General features: G+C 34.9%; 3 protein-coding genes across 3 annotated transcripts; all 3 read left to right on the forward strand.

Annotated features, from left to right (window-relative positions):
* Nucleotides 1-279: 279 nt before the first annotated feature.
* Nucleotides 280-1,587, forward strand: LOC135309869 (uncharacterized). The gene has a single exon (XM_064436465.1). It carries the CDS (start codon nucleotides 460-462, stop codon nucleotides 1,585-1,587), a length of 1,128 nt encoding a protein of 375 aa, XP_064292535.1. The 5' UTR covers nucleotides 280-459.
* Nucleotides 1,588-6,801: 5,214 nt separating this feature from the next.
* Nucleotides 6,802-11,303, forward strand: LOC128676412 (golgin subfamily A member 6-like protein 7). The gene is made up of 8 exons (XM_053756511.2): nucleotides 6,802-6,987; nucleotides 7,059-7,216; nucleotides 7,678-7,941; nucleotides 8,566-8,658; nucleotides 9,107-9,489; nucleotides 10,245-10,403; nucleotides 10,781-10,943; nucleotides 11,146-11,303. The coding sequence occupies exons 1-8, from the start codon at nucleotides 6,978-6,980 to the stop codon at nucleotides 11,227-11,229; spliced, it is 1,314 nt and encodes a 437-aa protein (XP_053612486.1). The 5' UTR covers nucleotides 6,802-6,977; the 3' UTR covers nucleotides 11,230-11,303.
* A 3,020-nt stretch (nucleotides 11,304-14,323) lies between these two features.
* Nucleotides 14,324-17,264, forward strand: LOC128676417 (lysozyme-like). The gene is made up of 3 exons (XM_053756518.1): nucleotides 14,324-14,485; nucleotides 15,692-15,850; nucleotides 16,212-17,264. The coding sequence occupies exons 1-3, from the start codon at nucleotides 14,359-14,361 to the stop codon at nucleotides 16,343-16,345; spliced, it is 420 nt and encodes a 139-aa protein (XP_053612493.1). The 5' UTR covers nucleotides 14,324-14,358; the 3' UTR covers nucleotides 16,346-17,264.

Genomic DNA, 17,264 nt, shown 5'->3' on the forward strand with positions numbered 1-17,264 from the left:
GAAAGGATTAATAAAGTACTCTAATATAAAAGTTTTAATCGACATAGCAAAAGGCAACAAAGCTTTTGTGTACCTAACATACAGTGCTGTACTCTGGCGGGATAAATGTGCAGTAATACTCCTTATTACCGCGGCATAGAAGTTCATGCAGGATATCGTGATGTGTTGTTGACTGCACGTAGACGATAGACGAACGTTTCAATATCATTTCAATACTGGCAACACTTATTGCGTTTTATCATTGTAGTTGTCACTGTGAAAGAAAAAGCGCGGGAATTTGGAAGCGACGGCGGTCTTTTTTTCTGGGAAAATTTAAATTTGTGCAAAATCTGTATATATTTGTAAATCTTGTTGTAAATACCTTTCCTTTTGTATATAATTTCGTTATTTATATATTTTCTATAGTCTGTTTTGTATAAAGTGTTGCTGAGGTCGGGGTAAGTTTTTACCTTTCCAGCGATGGGCGGCAAGAAGAGGAAAAAGAAGGAGCAAGAATATGAAACCAATTCGGTAATCCAGAGCTCTGATAGTGACTCAGAATACTCTGACGCGTCAGAGTCGCCACTGGACAAATACAAACCATATAGGGTCGCCGATTATAGTCGTAGATATCCTGAAGATAGTCCAGGGCATGAGCACGTCGTGTTCATAGCTAGCTCGGATGAAAATGTCCCAATAGGTTCCAGAGATATGATGTATTTAAGTAATAGTTTCACTCGCTTTGTAAAAGGGATAAAATATTTTAAAAAAGTCAACAAATATAGAATGGGGGTTGTATTCGATAATCCTAACATGGCTAATTCATTCTTGGACAATGCTACTTTCCATAGAGAACATCGCATCACTGCTTCTATTCCGGCAGCGGTTACAGAAATAACTGGTGTTATAACTAATGTTCCATCAGACTTGTCAAACAAAACAATCTTTAAAGTTCTTTCTACTACAACAAAAAAAATTATTTGTGTTCGTAGAATAATGCGTAAAGTAAAAGAAGGCGAATCTTATAACTTACAACCCACTCAGACCGTGGCGATTACGTTTGCATCTTGTGCGTCTTTACCTGATTATGTTTATTTAAAAATGTGGCGTGTACCTGTTCTGCCATATATTCCACCGATTAAACAATGTTTCCGGTGCCTACGTTATGGCCATCTTGCCAAATTTTGTAAAAATGCAGAACGTTGTTCTATCTGCACTGAAGGCCATAGCTTCAAAAATTGTAATGTTTCTTTAGCGAATGCAGTTTGTATTCATTGCAAAGGCAATCATATAGCCATTTCAGGCACTTGTCCAGTAAAAAAACAAAAAATTATTGAAAATAAAAACAAGATTATTCCACAGTCCTATTCTGAAACCTTGAAAAACAACGCCTTTCCATCACTTACTAATCCAAAAAATTCACAAGAATTCCAAAAACTTGTTCTCTCTGACACTAAAATGCTCAGCTTCATCACTGAAGCAATCATAAAGGTGATTTCACACAATAAAATCAATAATAACACTATTGTAAATACTAAAACTATTGCAGACACTCTTAAGGATATACTTAAGACAAATTCAGTTTGTTCGGAAAATTCACAGGTATAATAAATATTTGTCAATGGAATGCACAAAGCTTATTAAGTAATAGACTTGACTTCCAGAAATTTTTATATGATCAAAATATACATGTTGCTATTATATCAGAAACGTGGTTAAGACCACACCACAAATTTAATATTAAAGGCTACTCTGTTGTAAGAAATGACTCTGGCAATGACCACAATGGGGTAGCTATTTTAATTCATAACTCTTTTCATTTCTCTAATTTTGCTATTGCATCTGATAACTCAATACAAACTGTGGCAATTTCTCTTCAATTAAATAGTAAATCTGTCACCATAGTTAGTGTTTATTGTCCTAGTATTAGCACCCCTAGATTCTGTAGTAATAAATTGAATAATTTAATTTCTTCTTTACCCAAACCCTTTATTTTTTCAGGAGATTTTAACCTCATCACCCATATTGGGGTTGTCATTCTACTGATGCTCGTGGTAGGGACATTCTAGATATTATAGATAAAAATAATTTGGTTCTCTTAAACAGCAATGTGCCTACTACAATTGGTTCAAATATTGCTAGACCTAATGGTCTTGATCTCACCATGGTTTCATCGTGTTTAGTATTACAGTGTGATTGGCAGGTCTGTGACAACCCACTTGGAAGTTATCATTTACCTACATTAACAAGGTTGTGTCTAGGACCAAATTCTAATAATATGCTTCATAACTCTTCAAATTTGCTAAAACATGTTAATTTAAAATTGGTTGATTGGAAGACTTATGAAGCACAGGTCAATTTATTGTTGTCTAATTTCAATGTTAATCATGTGGATCCCATCAATTCTTATAATAGTTTTTGTTCTATAATTTCTAGTACTGTTGAAGCTTCAGCTCCCAAAGTTAAACATTCTGTTGCACCCAGCATCAATGCAAGTCGTAGATCTTTGCCATGGTGGAATCACATTTGTTCTCAAGCAGTTGAAAATGTTCATAAAGCTTATATTTTATTTAAAACTTGTCCGTCTACAGAAAATTTTATTAATTTGAAACGTGTTCAGGCTATTAAAAAAGTTATTTTAAGACGCGAAAGACAATTCAGTTGGTTGCAATACTGTTCCTCACTAAATCGTTTATCTTCTATGAGTGAAATTTGGAAGAAAATTAAAAAAATTAACAATTCATACTCTCCTTCCACAAATTTTGTTTCTGAATACAATTGGGTAACTGACTTTCTTCATAAATACACCCCAGATACAGTTGAAAATAATTTTACTGTTCCCTCTATTCACACAACCAATAATTCTTATTTGTTGAAGGACTTTTCTATGCAAGAATTACAATCAGCCCTTAACTCTAGAAAAAATACTTCAACAGGTCTAGATTATTTATCTTACAGAGTGTTGAAATTGTTGAATGATTCTAATAAACAAACATTTTTAACAATTTTAAATTTGCTATGGCAGAACTCCTTAATTCCTTCACAATGGAAAATGGATTGTATTATTCCAATTCTAAAACCAGATAAAGCTCCTAATGATCCAGACTCTTATCGTCCTATTACTTTGACCTCATGTGTTGGCAAAATTTTTGAACAGTTATTAAAACAACGTCTTGAATTTTATGTAGAGAGTAACCATTTATTGCCTTATAATCAATTTGGATTTCGCCGTGGTCGATCAGCTCGAGAAAGTCTGTGTCACTTGAATTTGGACATTCAGGAGGCCTTATCAAACAATAAAATTCTGGCTTGTGTCTTCTTTGATGTAGTTGGTGCTTTTAATAATGTTAACTTGCATGTTCTTTCTGCCACTCTAATCAGCTTGGGACTTCCTGAAAAAATTGTAAATTGGATTTTTAATTTTCTTCATGAACGGAAATTATATGTGAAGTTTAATAATAATCTTATAGGACCAAGATATTCATATAAAGGTGTAAGTCAAGGAGGAATCTTGAGTCCTTTGCTGTTTGTGTTGTATATTCATCACTTAAATATTAATCTAGGTTTGGATGTCAATAATTTACAGTTTGCTGATGACCTGGCTGTATATTGCAAAGGAGATAATATGTCAGACATAAACAGAAAGATGAATTCAGCCCTGGCTGGGTTGAACTCATATTTCACCTATCTCCAGCTGAGCATCAGCAAACAAAAAAGTAAAGTGGTTGTATTTTCAAAAAAATCTATTAAAGTTAGGGATATTTGTATAATGTATGAGGGTAATTTATTGCCTGCTGATTCGTCAATAAAATTTCTGGGAGTCATGTTTCAAAACAATAATAATTTTAATAAATATGTTGATATTATAGCCAACAGGAGTCTTCGAGCTCTTAATATTCTTAAAACATTATCTGCTACTTACTGGGGTTCAGACCCCAAAATTTTATTAATGTTGTATAAATCCCTAGTTAGAAGTCATTTCGAATATGCATATTTTTGTTATGCTAATCAGAAAAGTATAGATAAGCTGGAAAAAATTCAGAATAAAGGTCTTCGTATTATTTTGGGTGCTATGATGTCTACGCCAATTATCTCAATGCAAGTTGAATGTAACATACCTCCTTTAGCCATAAGATTCCGTTATCTTAACTATAAATTTCTGCTCAAAATTTGTTCTTCAACAGGTCACCCCTTAATGCCTAAGTTAGTAAATTCTTCTTCAAACTTAACAGAATGTCTTAAAGAAGCTGTCGAATTCAAACTTCAAAATAATCTTTATGAAAGTGTAATCCTGCCATGCTATTCAGGTTCTTACGAAAGCAAATTTTATCCTATTAAAATTGTTATAGATAAATCTCTTGAATTTAAAGAGGATGTTTACAACAAATTAGAATCATACAGAGGTTACAAGCAAATTTATACAGACGGTTCAAAGAATACGTCAACGTCAGCTGTCTCAATGGCTATTTATGATTTAGAAGCCAAAACGGGTCATGGGTAGACTCCCTAATAATGCTTCCATTTATACGGCAGAGTCAATTGGAATATTTTCAGCTCTCGAATACATTTCTCAACATTACTATGATAATTGGATTATTATTACTGATAATATGGGTATTTTAAGTTCGCTTAATAATCCAAAATTTGATTCTACCACCTCATTTATAACACATAAAATAAGAGAGAAGTACTATGATCTCTGTCAGAATCATCATAAGGATATAATATTACTATGGACTCCATCACACATAGGTGTGAAGGGTAACGAAAGTGTAGATTATTTCGCCAAAACTATAGTGCGTTATGGTAACTGCATTGAATTAAAATCTTGCTCACTACCAGCGGGAGATGTTCTATCTTTATTAAAACAAAATATATCACAGCTTTTTGACAAACAATGGAAGGAGACTTGGGAATTGAATTGCAAGGGTTTATGGTATGCGGGAATCAATAATAAATTAGGTCGACCTTGGTTTGTAAAAGGAAGAGATTTTGCTGGTAGAAAGTTCTATACTATAGTTTGTCGTCTTCGTCTTGGCCATGGTCGTTTTAATTCTCATCTGTTTCGTCTTAAACTTTTGTCTTCTCCTATATGCAATTATTGCAACATTGCAGATCAAACTTTACATCATTTGTTTTACGAATGTTCCAATTTCTGTTTGCAAAGAATTGTGTTAGTCGACCGCCTAACACAAATTTATAATTATTCTGAAGCAATCCCGCGCTCGCTTCAGGAACTCTTATCCAATCCTGCTTGCTTTAAACCTTTATATGAATTTGTAACAAATACTTTTATGGAAAGGGGTTTGAAGATTTTACTATGGAGCGTGGCATACCTACTGCCGCCATTTTGATTTTTTTTCAAAATCGCGGCCAGCCATGAAACCTTTATAAATCGATAGCTGACATTAATGCCAACAAAAAATATTAATTCAATGACCCTCATAAAGTGTCAGGTTTCCGAGAAAATAACCGTCAAAGTTGATCACGTGATTTCTATTTTTTTTTTAATAGCGACTATAAACCCATCTATTTGGTATAACAATGTGTAAACATACACAAAATATTCTAATAGGTATAGATAATATTAATAATAAAACATAGATAACTATGCCTCATGATATTTCTACATGTTGCGGCTACTATGTACTTAATAAGAATATTTTATACTACGACAAAAAAGTCAATGGAGACGTACTGTTCATTAGGTATTGTTTTAGGTGTTATATATAACAAGAAAATAGATTATATATTGTATTATTCTAATGTGCAAGCGAGACACACTACAAGCGGGGGTGGGGGGAGTGTGGCGGAGGAAGTAATTAACTATTACTTGTTTTATGTGTATAAGAAAGTCAAAAAGTGTTTTTTGTATTGATGTTATGAATGTGATTTTTGTGTTTGTAGTCTCAAAAGTGTTTAAATTAATACTAAAAGCATGATGCCTTAAATTGTTTATCGGGCAATAAAAATACTGTTCCGAAACTGTACTTCTAATTGTTTTCCCTTTTGTGCCAATGTAAAAAGAAATCCAGGTTTATATAACTATTTTCGCAAAGAGAAATTGTAGTAAGTAGGTAACCATAAAACTATGCCACAATATAAACGTAAAGAGAATTTTTAATTTTATGATTATTCCTATCTTGTGTTATGTAGTAAATGGTTTTACAGAGGTACCTATTACTTTCATTTACCCTATAATGTCAAATGTCATATTAAATCTAATGACGATACTGCACTCACACATAGATGGTCACAAAATATGTTATTAAGTTGAAAAATATATCCAGATACAATGCAACATACATATTTGTTCTAAAAGTTTTTTTTTTAACATCTTTATTCATCAGAACACATACCCTTGCTTATAATTATGGATGTCACGTGATCAACTTTGACGGTTATTATCTCAGAAACCTGACACTTTACGAGGGTCATTGTTTTAATATTTTTTGTTGGTATTTATCTCAGCTATCGATTTATATACGTTTTATGGCTGGCCGCGATTTTGAAAAAAAATCAAAATGGCGGCAGTAGGTATGCCACAAATCTTCAAACCCCTTTGATTGGACTTAAAACAAAAATATTTATATTTTTGGTTATGTTTTATTTGGATTTATTACTAAAGACTAGGCCTTTTAGGCCTCAATTTTTGATGTACACTACAGACTTGGCTTATGCCTTCTTCTTCAGTGGATATTAGCCACTCTTATTTATATATAAATATTCAATACAAAAGACTTGGCTGTATGGGCTAGTACTCTTTGCCTCCTCAATAAAACGAGGGAATAAACCAAAAAAAAAATGTCACTGTGAAACTGGTACTTATGTTTCAAATTCAAATTGAGTAGAAAATATTTCCGTTGCTGTATTTATTTTATTGTATTTCGTTCTCGATTTTGTTTTATTGTAGGTATTGAAAAGTCCTAATAGGCACATAGACTCGAATATTGCGATATTCCTATGCTACATACGTGTATGATCTAATACAAAGAATTATGGAGCGTGGTAAGTGTTATAGATTTTCAAACAATTATAACATGTTTGGACTCCAAAATAATGTTTACTATTCTGTTTAGCTCAAGCATTTACTGTGGAGAACTTCATAAGCAACTGGAATGGCGACTTTCCCAATTATCCCCTTACGGCTGCAGATCTGAAGAATCCACAGGCGTTAATGGGGGCTTTGTTCCAAGTTTTCGACAGACTTGCCATTGACAGAGATGCTATTCTTATGGTGAGGAATTTACGAACCAGCTAAGGCGATCCTTGCGTCTGTTCATATTGTTGTTGATTCACTAGTTATTCATTTAGGTACCTACTATTTTAACATTTTGTAAATCGCTCAATGGAATATCTAGTTATATTTTATTGTGAATTATGTTCCTTAAGTCATTTGGCTACTATAAGTTTGTTATTTATGGTATTATTACTTTTTTCACTTATTACCAGCCAATCATGTTTGGTATTTGTTCGCCCGTGGCAATAAGTAATCAGTGTGTCTCTATAGCTCTCCAACCATCTCCACAACAAAGATCACATTAATATATCCCTTTGTTTTGATCTGTAGGGAGTACAAATCAGTACACTTTTACATTTACAATATTGTCATAATATATTAATACAATGTATGGATGAATTAGAATAACAATATACATAATTAGAACCTATATATCGAAAAAAAAGAGTATTTTCCAGCCACCATCTGAAGAAAACCGCAACGAGCATATGATGTACTACGCAGACCTGATACCGGTGATCAACATGACCCGAGTGATCAACCACCTGGTGTCCGTGATGCCACAAGTGGATGCCACCATCAGCATCATGCACTTCCTGCAACCCACCACTACCACTTCACACTCTATACTGCTGCTCCTGTTTAACCTCATGGTGTTCAATGAGGAACGTCTGAGGGATATCGCACCGCATGAAGAGGAATTGTTTGCTAAAAGTGAAGAGGTGATTTTTTTTAATAAAGTCCCTAATTTCTTAGAATACTGCTAACAGGCAGTAAAATTACATGTGGTCAATCCTAATACTGAGTAATAAATACAAATAAATAAAATTGAAGCATCTGTCTGTCTGTAACAGCTTTTCTAAATGGCATAGTGTTATTAACATGATTCTATCACCTAAATACTTTTTAATTTTTGCCTGTCTGTTTGATCATGTAACTTCAGAATGGCTTATGAAGTTACATGATCAAACAGTTCGGATTTTTCGATTTTCGAATTTTCGGATTTTTTTTTTTGTTCGAATTTAGATCGGAATTGTTTAAGAAAGATGAGCACAACTTATGTAGTTTTTATATCGGAAATCCACTCCTACATGGATATGTGGGGGAAATAGTATCATAATTTTTTTCTAAACCAAATTTTTGATGAGGATTTAGTTTGTGATGAAGCCTTATAGAGAAATTCTACATTGTTGTTAGTCTGTCTTAGCTTTGTCACACCTCTCCAGAATATGTATGTATATGGGTCTTATTATAACCCTGCCTATTTCATACATCAGAAACAGATCAGTAATAAGGAAATAAATATGCGCGTCGGAAATAACACTATCAAATATTTATAACTGCAGGTAAAAGCATTGGACGATAAAAGAAATCGTCTGATAGAGATGCTAAACATACAAGCAGAGGAGAAAGGAAAGCGCGCTGAACGACTTGAAAAGGTATATCACATTTTTGTCTCGACTTTTATACCTCCCTTAAACTATAGCATACCTACTGTCTGGCCCTTCACTCAGCTTCGCGTGTTACCGGTCGCATTCGGGGCTATGAAGCCGCGAAGCCAAAGGTGTAAAAATAAACCTTATAATTTTGAAAATTTGGCTGGGATATAACAGCCTGCCTGACGTTAACCCTCGTTGGGAATGCTATTGTTGCCTCAATTGCTGTACAAGGCTTTGTGCCCCTTAGTCGCCTCGTACGACATCCACTGGAGGATATGGAGTGGAAAATTATGTGTTTTGACTTTTATTCATTGATGTGCCATCGAAAATTAATTTGGTCCTGGACATTTATTTACTTGACAATTTCTGAAAATTTCTTATGGAATTCTGATGGAAAAGGTACATTACATATACACTTGTATTTGGTGACAACATTGAAATATTACAGTTAGATCAAGACATCAAACAATTAGAGGAAGAGCTCAAACAAGAAAAAGAAATACACGATGTGGAAAAACAGGAGCTGGAAGCAGTTTTGAAGGAAAACCATCAGATTGAACTGGTTCTTGAGCAGAAAAAGACTCAGAGGGACGCATTGCTGGACGAAGTGTCACGGAAGAAGGCTTTGAGGGTGTACGATGCGGACGATATCAGGGCGCAGGCGCAACAAGCAGCGCAGAATGTACAAGAGGCAGACGAAAAATTGAATTCGTTGAAGGAAACACTTATGCAGAAGGAATTCTGTTTGAAAAACTTGCAGACTATCAAACCGGGCCTCGATGAGGCTAATAATCTGCTACATGAGATTATGAAGTTGAATGAGGGTATAAAGTAAGTTTTTAGATAAGTACATACTAGCTGCATCCCCAGGGTTTCGCTCTCGTGGGAATTTCGGGGTAAAAAGTACCCTATGTGTTATTCTTCTATGTTCTACCCGTGTACCAAATTTCATAACAATCCGTCTAGTCGATTTTGCGTGAAAGAGTGCGCATATATTATTTTTGTGAAAGTTCTGTCAAAACGACATCATTTTCTACTTAAGTAATAATAATAAAATAAAAAAAACAAATAGAAAAATGCTGTACGATATACGCTCACGAAGTCGCGGGTACACAGACAGTGGGACAAGTGAAATTAAATAAAAGCTTGTAAAAAGTCTATCCTTGTTAATTCATAATAAAAGTTAAAAGCAAATTTTAAGCTAACGTAATGTATGTGTGTGATAGTTACAAAATATATTTTAGCTCTTTTTTTTCATATCGAGTTTATTTCGCTAACACTGGTTGAAAACTCAAGTTTCCTAAATGCATCCGACTTTTACTACTATCCACTGCAGTTGCAATTAGTCACAAACTTATTAGTGAACTAAACAAGCTCAAAGTAGAAACGTTTACGCAACACGTTAGCAATAACAAGGTGTAACGAGAAACCCGAATCGTCAGAGAAAATATATAAGTCTGTTGTGGACAGTTTAGTGTTTCCGACTATCTGCAATTAGATGGCGGGATAGGTAGTCGTCAAAGTTATGTCAGAAATGGAATAAAATCTGACACCAGTGCTAGCAATAACGATGAGCCTGTGGTCAGCGAGGAGGCGGAGGGCGCGGAGAGCGCGGAGAGCGCGGAGGGCGAGCTGGAGCCGCTGCGCGCGGAGCTGGCGGAGCTGCGCGCGGCGCGCGAGGCCGCGTGCGTCGCGCGCCGCGCGCGGCTGCTGCAGCGCCGCCACCACCAGCGAGCTGCCGACAGGTTGTATTTTACTCTAATACTTGCTCACTTGATAATTAAAAAAAAATGTATAGTCTGTGGCTTAATTTTGACACTTAATGTGACATGTGACAGTTGATTTTTACCGCCAATACCTACACAAGACTGACCAGGACAACGGCTACTTTGAGTGTTTTATTCATATAAAATGAATAGTTATTTCTTATTTCTTAAGCTATTTAATAATATTAATATAATTACAGGGTAGTGTAGCACAAAATCAGTAACGCGTCAGCAAAGTTTTGTACACTATTTTTGCTACAGTTACCCATGAAAACTTTATTTTTCCACCTTTTGTAAATACTTTTACAAATTGCATTTTGTGCAAAAAAGTATAATGTATCTATTCCAAGAAACAGTGCGCTCCGCGAGGCCGAAGAGAAGGATCGTAAAAGCCGATCACGGTCCCAGCAAGCGCTGCAGCGATGTGAGGAAATCAAACAAAACACTGCTCAGTACGACGCAGAGAAGACGGAAGGCATGAAGCATTTGCAAGATATGAAAATTCGTTATACTAACATGGTAATTAATTATCATTTATTCATTGCTAATTAAGAAAGAGTTACAAATAAATAACAAAAATTAAAGTATGAATCAGAATCAATTGAAAGTATCCACAGGTAAAAAAAGAAAAATCTTGAGATAGACTTGGGGGAGTGATGGGACCTTTGCCCAACAGTGCGAAATAAATTAAAACAAAATTTAATTTTGATTTTTTTCCCAGGTCAAGACTATAGATGACGCTTTGCTGGCGAAAGCGCTTGAGGTGAAAATCAGTATCGAGGAGAAACTCCGGAATAGGAACTGAAAATATAATATTAAGTGGATCAATGTACATTATTAATTCGCCTATTGATAAATAAATATTTTTTATACATTTTATGAATATTTTTTTTTTACCTCTAACTGTATGGTCTGGGATAGGGACCCTAAATAGCTTATACCTATAGGACATCAATATAGAATATTTTTTAGTAGGAGAACGTGGATTGATGTGACTTATACAACGCAAGAGAGGGGCCAACACTTATTTTTAATTTTTTTTCATCTTTCATGTTGATTAAGAGGGTAAATATAGATTAACGTAATTGTCTCTAACCGGGAGACTGACTAAGTCATGAGTCCTTAAATATCGCAGGGACTTAACCGCGAGAACAATGACTTCATAGTATACTACAATACTATATTATGATTCACTCTTGCCACAATTGTGGTAACAAAAACGATACGATGTTCCGAAGTCGAAAACTTGACTTTTTCAATATGTAACAACCTACTAACTAAAGTGTGTTTTAAGTTTTATTTTATTCATAAAAAACTTAAAACACACTTAAGCTAAAATGTGCTTTGTCTATAAAGTGCTAGAAGTGATAAAATATTGTATGCTTTAACTTTTTTGTGAATTGTCTTCAATTCAAATTCTCAATGTATTGTATAGGTAACCAATCCGATTTTGGGTTAACGGGAATCATGAAGAATCAGATTTACCTGGTGAGAATTTTAAAATTCAAGACACGTATTATTATATCAGTGGACGTCATAATGCCACTGCTTCACACTGTCGCGGACCAATTCGCCTAACATGGCGGATTCCGCATACATTGTTGGTGTTTCATTGCGGTATTTTTGACGACCTCAGTGGCGCAGAGGTAAAGTGCTTACCTCTGAACCGAGAGGTCCCGGGTTCGATCCCCGGTCGTGCCATGATGGAAAATGATATTTTTCTGATTGGCCCGGGTCTTAGATGTTTATCTATATATATAACAAATATGTTATAAAATATAGTATCGTTGAGTTAGTATCCCATAACACAAGTCTCGAACTTACTTTGGGGCTAGTTCAATCTGTGTGATTTGTCCTGATATATTTATATAAAAATATATATTATTATTTTATGTATTAAGTAAAAGTACTCTTACAAACTATGCAATCTACACACTATTGGCGATAGTGTGAATTCGGCATAAAACTCGAAAAGTTTCGTAGTTTCAGTTGAGATAAATCTTTTTTTCTTATCGAGTTTATTTCGCTAACACTGGTTGAAAACTCAAGTTGCGTAAATGCATCCGACTTTTACTACTATCAGTTCAGCAGTCTAGTTGCAATTAGTCGCAAACTTATTAGTGAACTAAACAAGCTTAAAGTAGAAACATTTTTTATACATTTTATGAATATTTTTTTTATGTCTCACCATTTCCTCAATTTATTTCATCGATTAGGACCAGTAATTATGTAGATGACCGCTTGTCGAGTTACGCTGTACCTATTGAGACTAACCCTAGGTCGAAGGTAAGCAAGATTCATCTAGGCATAACCAATGAACATCGGCCGCGCCTTTGACGTTACGTATAAAATATACAGGGTAACTTTTTATACATTGGCAATATATTGTTTTATATTCAGTCCTACCTACCTATCTATTGACTTCCTATCCCGTATTGGCTGGAAATCCCCCTTGCTCGACGGAAAGATTATTTAAGGAGATGTTCTCCTTATAAATGAGGTTAAGTATTATTATCAGTGTCGGTTTATATTGATTCATTTACCTTTAATTTTAATTTTAAATCATTGTAACACTAGGTGGGCGAATAAATAATATAAATATGAATATGTACGGGTAGTTAAATATGGGCAATACTCTCGACCAGCCATCGCGGTCACATACTAAAGCGTGCACTAACACACTAAGAACTGTAGACAAATATCTATGAAAACAAGCACAAATAAATGTACCTACCCGTGGTTCACCCAGTTGGACTTACCAGGTAAACCACGACCGACGCCCGATATTTGATTAGAGGTATTTAATTATTATACGATTTTTTTTCAACATCTAATTAATCAAACAAAGTGTTCGGACGATTTAGATGCGATGTATAAAAACTGGACGAGTTACGCTTTTGCCCAGCAGTGGGACACCACAGGCTAAGAAAACAAAAAAAATTGTGTCACCAAGCCAAGCTGGAGAGAACACGATGGGAGGGACCCATCGTGTTCTTATTGTAAAAGATTTATCTGCACTTCTTTTTTATATAATCTTTTAGCACAATCGCAGAGTAGACAATAGTTATTATCTGATTAGTAAATTAAATTGATAAATGATTAATTTCCCAGGAATTATACAACTCAGTGTAAATACCACAATCGCTTATCAAGTAGGTCATAGCGTGTTTTAAAAAATATATTTATGTATCTATTATAAAATTACTTTATTACTCGTATCTAAAAAGTAAATAATAAGTATGTCAGTATTTGCAAAATGCGCAATTTCTATTTAAGTGGAATTTTTACATTGTTCTTTATTATTAATCAGTAAAATAGTTATTAAAGTCGTAGATTTCGCTAAACACAAAATAAAGCTAAGAAATACTTATCTGTGGCATACTCAGTTTTCCCTAGTTTTATCCAGACTTATCGCTCCCTTACACAATCTTCTCAGTTACCGCGACCTCAGTACCCGCGAATTACCTATAGGTAATTCGCGGGTAGGTAGGTACAATACAAATATTAATTATTGTCAAAAAGAGAGAAATATACAGAAAATTAAAACATCATCATTTTAATATCTACATTTCATTAATACACTTCATTTACTTTTAATTCTTAATTATTTACTTTTAATTTCAAGGACAATATAGCTAAATAAATTAGAATTTATTTTTGTCTCTCATCCTTGCGCTTTCTCGCTTGCATTCGCGGCTGCGACGCCGCGAAGCCCGGTGTGATGAATGAAATCTTAATATTTTCAATATTCGGTAGAGATATTCGATTTTTATCTTTATTCTTTTATAGCAAGCGCCACAATTTTTCTGAATAAATCGAAATAGCTTCCCCTTAACCGATACCTAAATCTCTACGTATAAATGTACATACAGTGTGGTATTCTGCAACATTTTGAGAGTGCTTGCGAGTGCGTAAAGTAGATAAAAGTATCAGTATGCTGAAAGTAGCCGTTTTTTTGTTGTTGACAGCCGTGGGTCTGACCCAGGCTAAAACGTTCACGAGGTGTGGCTTGGTTAAGGAACTTAGGAGGCAAGGATTCCCAGAGAGCAAAATGACTAATTGTAAGTAATTTTTTATAGGCACTTAGTAGAAGGATTAATAGTGGTTTCTTCAATCTTGTTGATGCTTTCTTGTTATCACTGGTGGCAGACTTTATTCAAGTCAATAATGGCATCTGACATGTCTTTTGAGGGAGCTACCGTGACGAAACCAGTGTCAGATGTTCCTCTGAAGGAACTAGGTATCTACTAAATAAATTACAGAGAACAGAGGGGTAAATATAAAGTAATCGACTAAGCTCTCCAACTGTATCCTAACATCTAACGTCGACTGTACATTATCGGCATACAGATCGCCTAATAGTCAAAAGCAACTTTCGCAATGATCAATCACAGGATGGGTGTTTAATAAGAACATATTAACTCGAGCTTTTCTGTGCTCCGTCAGATTGTTGGTCCCGTCTTTAACAGTTTTCTCTCATTATTGGGTAACTTATATTTTTCCTTTTATTTTTGCATGACCTTATAAAATAAATACAACAATGCTTGTGAAAAAAAACCGTTTCAAATGATATTTGTACAGTTCTCTTATTAGGTAGATACTATAGCTTTTGCCCGTGCAAGTGACGCAAGATGGAAAATTCAAAACTTAATTTTCATTACAATACGTTGGTAACATTCAGATGTAATGCACCAATTGAAAATAGGTGTATTGTCCTTTAGAAAACCAAGTAGGGAGCCGTGACGCGTCTATTGTTTTGTTGCAAAGGTAAACAATATCCTTCATTGCACTATAGTATTTTCCCTTACTTTAATGTGTCAACAAAACCTACATGAGATCATTGGGTAGGTAGGTCTTCTTAGTAGAGGTCGTTACGAAATGCCAGTAGTTTGTAATTTCTTTGAGAAATGCTATTTAATTTAAAAGTTGTTGTGCAAAAATGCCTGTGAAACTTTAACTTGACAATTTGTCTTCGAAGAACTGGATAACAACACCTGATGATCTATGAAGATTCTGTGTAGATACATAGTTGTCATTAATTCTTCTAGCGTAAAGTAATAATCACTCCTATTGTTCTCCTCCTAATTATTAATAATTGTCCTGTTTTGTTAACCGAATATGACTTTAAGTTTGTAGTCCACTGAGAAAATAAGAAAAGAAACATTTTCTCTTTTACTACCTTTTGATTTGTAGTAGCAAAGCAAATAGTACAATTGATATTTTCAAATCACGATAAAGGTGATGAAATTAAACGTTTTTTTTCCCAGGGGTATGCCTTGTGGAGAACGAAAGCGGCAGACGGACAGACATAACAAGCAAAGTGAACACCAACGGGTCCAGAGACTACGGCCTGTTCCAGATAAATGACAAGTACTGGTGCAGCAAAACAAGCACTCCGGGCAAAGACTGCAACGTCACATGTCGTCGTTAGTAGCTTATTCTCTTTGAATTCTTATCAGCGCCATCTAGTAACGGAGAAGAAAATCTGATGACGGCTCAGAGGCAAAAACCATGCACGGCCTAGAATGTGGCCGGTTCATATGCCCCTATGTATGTTGTAGAAGAATAATATAGCCCCAGAAAGATAAACAATATATGGTATTATTAAGTAGATGAATTATTTAAGAAGTGGTTACACAGTCCATTATGACCCATCTTGCTTGTGATATACATTGATAATTTTTGCTCTTTCTCTCTCTCTTTCATCTGAGAAATTTCACGGTTTCCCTCTATCAGTTATTGGCTAGTTTGGCTTATTAATTTAAAAATTAAACTCGTTCTTTCCAGAACTATTGACCGACGACATCACCAAGGCGAGCACTTGCGCCAAGAAGATCTACAAGCGTCACGGGTTCTTGGCCTGGTACGGTTGGCGTAACCACTGCCAGGGCAAGCCCCTGCCTGACATCAGCAAGTGTTGAGAATACGTAACTATGCATTTATTTTATAGCTGTAAGGTAACCTAAATAAATCGGTTATGCAAATAAAACATAACATTGTAAATGTGAAAGAAGTGCGAAAGACAGACTTTTGAATTTCGCTTTTATGGCTAAACCGGTGGGCTAAATTTGATGCAATTTCGAATAGATGGTGGATGGTTAATTATCCGAGGTGAAACATAGGGTACCGCGGGCATACCAGCTCGTAGGTTAATATAGACAGGCATCTTTTGAATTTTGGATTGAAAATAGACCAAAAAAGGTCACGTGCATGAAAGTGTTACATGAAGTAGGTACTTACATCAAATACTTTTAAAAAATGCAATTTTTCGTAAATGAAAAGATGATCACCACAGTCAGAAGTTGAATTAAGTGTTAAATATTTATATTGCAATTATTATTACACTCTACTAATATTAACAAAAAATGATATTCAATTTAGGTGTTAAATTACACGAAGATTCTACCTGTTAGATATAGATGAGTGTATTCGGTAGGACTTAGCGTAAGCGAAGTGGGACCCTTAACCCACGCGTGATCCACCGCCTACGGAATCTTTGTGAAGGGTCTGTACCACGAAAGAAGTCCAGCAGACGGGGCGCCACTGTCGATGATATCAACAATGTGGCCAAACTGTTATTGATAGTACCTTATGTTGCCACATAACTTTTTCGTGGTACAGCCCCTAGTTAGTATTTACCACATAGACGTTAAAATATTTAATCTGGCACTAAACCTACTTCAAAATGGAGAGATTAACTTTTAACTTTTAGTGTTGGTTTGTGATGGAAATGATGTTATGAAACATCTACATAGGTACTTCCTAATCAAAAGTTTTCGTAAGTTCTCCTTTGTTATATACGTATTGTCTGTTTAAGACTGAATAAAAATATATTTTTTA

This window comes from Plodia interpunctella, chromosome 16 (genome assembly GCF_027563975.2).
Source record: "Plodia interpunctella isolate USDA-ARS_2022_Savannah chromosome 16, ilPloInte3.2, whole genome shotgun sequence".
Lineage (NCBI taxonomy): Eukaryota > Metazoa > Arthropoda > Insecta > Lepidoptera > Pyralidae > Plodia > Plodia interpunctella.

What these genes read in the sequence shown, in the direction of transcription:
- LOC128676412 (XM_053756511.2), top strand. An exon ending in GCGCTGAACGACTTGAAAAG is followed by an intron (nt 8,659 to 9,106) that starts GTATATCACATT and finishes GAAATATTACAG; the next exon opens with TTAGATCAAGACATCAAACA. An exon ending in AAGTTGAATGAGGGTATAAA is followed by an intron (nt 9,490 to 10,244) that starts GTAAGTTTTTAG and finishes GCCTGTGGTCAG; the next exon opens with CGAGGAGGCGGAGGGCGCGG.
- LOC135309869 (XM_064436465.1), top strand. Translation starts at nt 460, where the DNA reads ATGGGCGGCAAGAAGAGGAAAAAGAAGGAGCAAGAATATGAAACCAAT.
- LOC128676417 (XM_053756518.1), top strand. Translation starts at nt 14,359, where the DNA reads ATGCTGAAAGTAGCCGTTTTTTTGTTGTTGACAGCCGTGGGTCTGACC. An exon ending in AGAGAGCAAAATGACTAATT is followed by an intron (nt 14,486 to 15,691) that starts GTAAGTAATTTT and finishes TTTTTTTCCCAG; the next exon opens with GGGTATGCCTTGTGGAGAAC. An exon ending in CTGCAACGTCACATGTCGTC is followed by an intron (nt 15,851 to 16,211) that starts GTTAGTAGCTTA and finishes CGTTCTTTCCAG; the next exon opens with AACTATTGACCGACGACATC.